At 39.5% G+C, this 7,480-nt stretch overlaps 1 protein-coding gene across 1 annotated transcript; it reads right to left on the reverse strand.

The window, feature by feature from the left end:
• Nucleotides 1-2,797: 2,797 nt before the first annotated feature.
• Nucleotides 2,798-7,244, reverse strand: LOC306972784 (uncharacterized protein). Its single transcript, XM_079569490.1, has 11 exons — nucleotides 6,743-7,244; nucleotides 5,925-6,048; nucleotides 5,561-5,837; nucleotides 5,207-5,483; nucleotides 4,950-5,124; nucleotides 4,775-4,851; nucleotides 4,520-4,703; nucleotides 4,151-4,399; nucleotides 3,911-4,082; nucleotides 3,385-3,533; nucleotides 2,798-3,138 (listed from the first exon to the last, which is right to left on the reverse strand). Exons 1-11 carry the CDS (start codon nucleotides 7,034-7,036, stop codon nucleotides 2,960-2,962), a joined length of 2,157 nt encoding a protein of 718 aa, XP_079425616.1. The 5' UTR covers nucleotides 7,037-7,244; the 3' UTR covers nucleotides 2,798-2,959.
• Between the last annotated feature and the right edge of the window lie 236 nt (nucleotides 7,245-7,480).

A 7,480-nucleotide genomic window follows, 5' to 3' on the forward strand; every position in this document is an offset into this window, starting at 1 on the left:
GCAACCACCAGGGATTGGAGGCGTAACTGCACCGTTTTACAAGCCTCTTCCGGCAGCACGTTGTTCACGCTCTCATTTGCGAATTCGTGGTTGGCTGTGGCCATCCAGCTTTTAGCCCGCAATTAGCTTTTTTTGTTTTCTTCATTGCAGTAAGCGACAAGCGTAACTTCCGAACTTTCTTTCTGCTGCTCGATTACCATTTTTTAAAGCCTAAGTGGTATAGGAGTAGCAGATACTGGTACACAAGCCTAGAACGCCCTCTTGCGGCTGTCAGTGTGAAAATAATGAGAAATTTGATATTTTGATATATAAGTCACACCTGAGTATAATTCGCAGCCCCAGCCAAACTATGAATAAAAGTGTGACTTATAGTCCGGAAAATATGGCATTTAAAAAAAAAAAAAAGGTTATTTTTGCCACACGTGTAGTGGCGACCTTCTTCTTTTGTTCTAATAACACCTAAGATGAAAGCACGACTTGAATGGTAAAGACAATGCAAGACAATGTAATATTGTGAATCTTCATGGACAAAGTCGTGGACAACTTCTCTCTTGTAAATATAGTTCTCTTGCCTTCAACTTTGCTTCATTGGAGCAACACTCACTTCACTTAAACATGGATTTAACTTTTTTCCCCCTCAATCTTATCATTATTGCTATAAAAATTAATAGTTACATATTGGATATTTTCCTCATATTGTGCCCAAACCTCTTTCAAAGGGTCATAAAAATCCCATGAGTAAAACTAAAAAAAATTATTTTCCTTTCTTTTCTCAAACACTCGGGCCACTGCTAGATTTAAACTTATGATTTAACTGAGCCCTTCTTCAGAGACACATGTACAGAGGTGTCCCGGGGGATTTGGGAACTTCACACGTACTGTACAAGTCGCACGAGCGCCATCCCTGCAGACTGGGAACATGGCAGCTGTCACTAACAAGAAAACTCACACGCCTGTCTTCTCCTTTATGTTCAAATAGCAACGCGGGCTCTAGTGTATTAGTGCCAGATATTTTCAATTATCTAGTGTCAACCTTTATCTCTTCACATTGACTGCTGTAGAGGCGGATTGATGCCTCATCTTTTTCATATTTCACGCAGCGCACTACTTCAGAGGAACGAGATCACAACAGTTTCATCCAACTTTTATGTGTGTTTTAGGCGGCGCTCGCCTCGGGGTATACGGTGCACACTGATAAATACTTTAACAATGCTTTTAGTGGCACAGTGGCGGTAAATATAAACAAAGGAGAAACGTTTGTAGTGAAGATAAGGAACTCAAATGCTTTAAAGGAGACATATCATGCTTTTAAATCCTTCCTTTTTACATATAAATCAAACAGTTGTGGTCTACATAAAGCGGAACTGCAATGCTTGGGTCTGAATTCCTCATTATTATAGCTCTACAGGCCCCTTTGCTACCCCTTTTCTGATGTGCGTCTGAGAGCAACTCGTTTTGGTGCGGTCTCTTTAAATGCAAATGAGACACTTCATGCCCCGCCCCCTCTCCAGGTTGCAGAGGTGACACTCGGGTCAACTCCACCCCGTTCGGCCATTTTGGTAGTTTTATAGGAGAGATACGATTATATAGCGGCGCAGAAACTTTTTATTCACACGTTATTTACAAAATGTCAGCAACGGAAGATTTGTCCATCCAGCCTTACATGTTCGAGCCAGAGTCGGACCCGGCGGAGCGAGATGAAAATGAAGATGATGAACCTGCAGATCAACGTCTTCATATGGATGTATCGCAATGGTGTGTTACTGTATTTACACTAACTTATCCATCCGTGCCCACTACTACAATACTGCCTGTAATACGACTATTTAACACTCACAAAACAAAATATAAGTTATTTTATAAACAATTGAACTGTTTGTGTTAAGTTATCATCTAAAGTTTATATTACTAGTCCAGGGATCTGATTTTAGATGCATTTCTTCTCTGTGTTCTGAACATGCTGAACACAATCTGCAGTTTGCAACAGTTCAATCAATATTGTAAAGTATAAGGCCTATACTGCCATTCTGGCAACTGTTTCTTATGGGTGGACTGCACCTAAGTAGTATATAGAAATGTTTTTGAAGCATAAGTAGGTGTTTGACATTCTTGTTCTGTAAAAGTAGCGTACCCTGTAAAAGAAATGATCAAATAAGATGTTGGAGACCCCTGTACTAGACCAGTGCTTCGCATAAAATCTGAATTTTAGTCAGAAATGCAGCCCTTTGCGATATCTCTGCAATCTTCATTTTTTCTAATGTGTATAACTGTATATGCTATATGTGGTTTATTTATTTGCTCCACAAAACTGATGTTTTTGTTTTTATCTTTATTCCAATCATGTGTTCAGGTGTTCTTGTGGTAACTGTGCAACTATGCCAACTGAGGTAGAAAATCGATGCTGTCGAGAAACTCTTAAGGTCAGTGTGCTTTGTTAGTACATATTATATATTAGTACATATTGAGTAGCCTATACACAATCCTCCATAATATATTAAACATTTGTTACAGGTTACTGCTCGAATGGAGGAAGTGTCCTGTCAGCTGAAATGCATGGTGGATCACCCTGGATTTGAGCCTGTGTGTCTCAATGAGTATTCTCTGCAAAATGCAATAAATGTTTACAAAGCACAGTATGGGCCATTACATCTAAGAGGAATGGTACAGTAAGTGAATTTTTGTTTTTTTCCATTTATTGAAATACAAATTTACAAAGTTACATACTCACTGCAAACACACACACAATTTTCTAAATACAAAGAAACAAAATATTTTTTTCATTGCAAACGCAGTAATTTCTCCTCTTTGTGTTTTAGTCGTTACAGATATTGTGCATACAGGTGCTTTGTTTCCTGGCGCTGGGGATATCTGGGTCGGAAAGTGCGTGTTGTCCTGCCGTCTTGTGTTGTCTTGAGGATACGGCAGGAGTTTCCAGACAATGAGGGACAGTATGTGGGCTTCAGACCGGTCCTGGATTGAAGCGGGAGACGTAAGCGGAGACCACTGTTGCCTTGTCTGGTTGTGGATACTGCGATGAGAGGGTTGGTGGGATGTGGATCTTTTCTACCTCGTCCATATACGGAGTAGGGTCAGGGAAAACTTGTTCAAAGACCAGCTCCATGATGTCGTCAACATAATCTGTAATGACAGAAAATGACTTTTGCTTAAGTGTGTTCTATTGCACTGCCATTTACAGTGGCATAAAAGGTATTTATTGTTGTTGTGTGGCTTTGGTTCAGTTGTCCTCTGCATGAGAACATCATTATGTTGTAATTTCAACTTATTTTATGTTATTAAAATGCTGCTACAATAATGATTTATATTTATTGAAATCAGGTTACCAAATTAACACACAGACACATTAAAAGTCCCTAAAGGACTTACTCAAGGTTGCTGGTGTTTTGATGGGCTTAGAAGTTCTTTCTCCCTTCTTGTACTTGGGGCAAGACATTCTGTACATGGGCTCTCCAGATGAAGTGGTAGCTTGCAGACGGTGAGAATTTTCATTGAAATGCATTGCTGCCAGGTAAAGCCTAGTAGAAAAGAACAGAATATATATATAGTTAAAAAGAAATTCATCTTTCAACATAATACACTTAAAAGTTATATGAAAACACTCAGAATACAAACACTGAACAAACTAAAAACACAAATACAGTGGCCCTCTCGTGTGGGTGTTGTTTAGGACAGTTAGGGCAGGTAGGATGAATTATATCTTAGAAGACGTTTTTCCTTGTATTTGAAACTAATAAGGTGAAATGTAAGGGGTGGGTGGCATCCTCAGTGATAAGTGATGGTTTACTGAGGGGGTTCTAAGGTTTTAGGGTCATTCTGCTTGCCTAATTTTTGTGTTTTAGAGTGAGAAAAAAGTGAATTGACCGATTATTAACACATTGGCAATACTTTTTACCTGCACAACATTCCCAGGAAAGGATAGTGATTGATTTTTGGGGCAAAGAGCAAGATGATGCTGTGGAAAGCTTCAACGACTGAAGTCTGCAAGTGGGGACTGAGTTTTTCAACATCCTTGAGAATCCTCTTGGATGTAAGCAGGTTCTCCAGCCGGCAGAATGCAGGTGTAGCTATAACAAATATAGATTAAACTGATTGCCTACATCAATGAAATAGTAGAAGGTAATAAATTCATCACCTGGTTTTAACCATTTCTTTTTATCCCGTGTAGTTTGCAGTGGATGTAAACACTGAGGGAATGCAGGATCATCATGTGTGTGAATGTCTGTCACATGGTTCAGAATGGAGGTCCACTTTGCTACTCTTTCCTGGGGGGTCGTTGAGGAAGCAGCTGTCCAGTAGATATGATTCTTTATACTGCGAAGCCATTTGCTCAATTCTGTGCAATCTTTGTTTTTAGCTACCTTTGCCATCTTTTTGGACAGCCCTAAAGAACAAATACATGTAAAACAGACAAGAAACCAAGTTATTACTAAGAGTAGAGCTATACATGTTTAAAAAAAAGAGTCAATATACAGCTATAATTTTATCAACATTGATTAAATACCTTTTTCTATGTGCCACACATCGTAGTAGTGGGTGATCTTGGCTTCTTCTCTCAAGTATTTTTGGACCTGAGGATGACGGTCTGTGACAATGCAGTCCAAAGGTAAATTGTGTGCATTCAAAACATCAAGACTGCGTTTCAGTCCCTCAAGCTCCATATGATAACTTCCACCCACTTCATTGCTCTGCAATAGCAATAAAAGCATGATTCAATGTGGTTTAATGTCAGAGAAAATGCACTGTTATTTATAATTACTTGAACTAGTTGTAAGTCAATGACTTTCTTGCTCCTCAGATCCATCATTGTATAACTTCCAAACTTTGCACTGTGTCCTTTGAGGTACACAGTATGAATATTAGTAATTGCATCAATCCTGTTCTCCGAAGTTTATACAAAAATGTAAGCACAATAATGAAAGATCAGCACATACCTGGAGTGTCAGCCCTCATGTCACCACCAAGTATGGCATCTTGCGCTTTAAGCTTCTCCATTGTACCAGCCTGTGTTGACTTCCACTTGTGTATAATAGCTGGCTCTACGTAAAGTCTGGCATGCCGTCTATAGGTGTTGTACTGGAACATTTGCAGCCTCATTGCTCGGAATATCTAAGCAAACAAACATTTTCTAATATGGAAATATTCACAAATACAAATTACAACTTTGAAGCATTGAGTGTAAAGTTAATACCTTTTCCATTTTGAAAAATGAGCCGCCATTAGAATACACAGCAACTGAAAGCTGTAGATTCCCTGCTGGAGTGCCCCCATGGAGTGGTTGACTATTCCAATTTCTTACAAAATCACAGTGTGGACATCGCTGCTCTACACACAGAAAAGTCCCAACTGTTCTGGTCCGCACCCTTGTCCCGCGTTGACACACTGGGCACACCTCAAAAAGTTCTAAGAGGCATTTTTCATATACAATATAAGTAAGCATTTTGTAGGTCGGTGTAGAAGGGTCCATGCTATAGAAAAAAACAACATGCAAACATAAACAAACAACAAGTTCCTGAAAAATATTTACTGGTATTGTTATGCTTACATGTGTTGAGTATCCTCTGTCAAAGCACTTATGGAGTCTTCAGGGTTGTAGGTTGGATCATGAGGGCTCTGTATCATTGTAGAGCTGCCTTCTAAAGAATCGACACCCACTTCGGTCTGCTCCAGACAGGGTCTCTTTATTGGTGTGATTTCTTCCTCAATATCAAACAACGGGCGTCTCTTAACTGGTGTGGAGGACAGGAAAGCATGTGTCCGCACAAAGGTGGTAGTTGAAGTGCAGACTCCAACATCTGAGCACTTTGGGGTTACCTGTGTGCCTTTGAGTAAAAAATAAAAGAGTAATATTAGCAACACTTTAATATAAGCATATTTAAAACAATGGCATTTACACCGTTTTTGCTCACCTGTACTTTTGACATGGGGTAGGAGAGTTTTCATAGAAAGCTGTGTCCCAGCTGAGCACATCTGGGGTTTTGTTTGACAGCCTTTGTCAGCAAATGTTGGTTTGTGCCTTGTTGGTTTAGCCATCTAAATAAAGTGAACGTTGATTATTTCTCTAGTTAAAACAAGCACACCAACAACACATACGAGTATCTAATCTTACCACTAAAATTGGAATTGACAATATGCTACGCTAAGAAAAGCATCTGAAACCACAGCAGCTAAATGACCATTGTCATGACACTCAACAACAGTAATAGTACTAACGGCAAAGGTAAAGTTACAGCTAAACCATGACCACCGTGTGTTTTAAGAAAGTAAAGTAAATGCAAAATAGAATTCATAACAGTACCGAATCTTTTAGATTACAGTGACAACAAATGCTGTGGTTAATCCTTTTGTTAACATTACTGACAATACTTACACACAATCTGCATGTCAAATACCATACATACTACAATAATGATAATGACTAATAATTGTAAGCAAGTCTTTCGACCTCGTTAACAAGCGAGCAAACACCAGCACCGAGCTAACGCTAGCGCCAAGCTAACGTCACGAAATGCATTTTAATCCAGTCTTTTAGGAGACAAAAACGGCTAAATGAAGTGACTAATGAAAACTTTAGTACACACTTCCATTAAATCACGTAGGCCACATCATCAAGGAGCTAAAACGAGCACACAGCGCTAACATATGACGACGGTACAACTGCTAATGCTAACAAAACAATGACAGAGACGTCTGATCATCATACTTTTTAGCGTTATTTACAGCTTACCGAAGTGCTCTGTTCGTCGTCTCCATAGATGGAAGGAATTGAGCCCTCAGTCAGACGAAGTCTTTCGGCAAATCCTTCTTTATACTGGCGGAGGTTGGTGAAGCAGTCATCCTTGAAGTGCTTCGCGCACACAAAAATGACTTTACCCACAGATGTGGGTACATTTCCGCGAAAAATAAAACTCAACCAGGCACTTCGAAGAGGTTCTGGTGTTGGGAGACGGTGTAATGAAGCATGTGGGTCACTACATCCAACAACCGAACATTTTGACTTATCGTCTCGTAACTTCGGCATCCTTGAGCTTGGACTACAAAATCGAAGCGAGGAGAAAAAATGGCGGATTGCTCGAAGTGTTGGGCCGGGAGTCGATTTCCTAATTTGGCAGTTCCGCTGCAAATACTGTGACGTAATTGTTCAAAAAACGTAATAGAGAATAGAAAAATCGGAACAGATTGCAAAATATGACCAAAACAGAATATAAAGATATCAATGGAGTATCTGAAGAGACTAATTTCATATTTTCTGTACTTCTAAACACTCCAAACACACAACAAAATGCATTTAAGGGCTAAAAAAGTGGATTTAGCATGATATGTCCCCTTTAAAGAGTGAGAGGAATTATCAGCGCAGATAAAAGGCACATCCGGTTTGAAGATGTAGAAACAGCAGGTCTGGTCCCAGTGCTGATGTTGTATGTTTGTGTTTTAGTGGAGCCTGCACACAGCATGGTGTTACTAC

The sequence above is a fragment of the Gobius niger genome (genome assembly GCF_951799975.1).
Source record: "Gobius niger genome assembly, chromosome: 1".
NCBI lineage: Eukaryota > Metazoa > Chordata > Actinopteri > Gobiiformes > Gobiidae > Gobius > Gobius niger.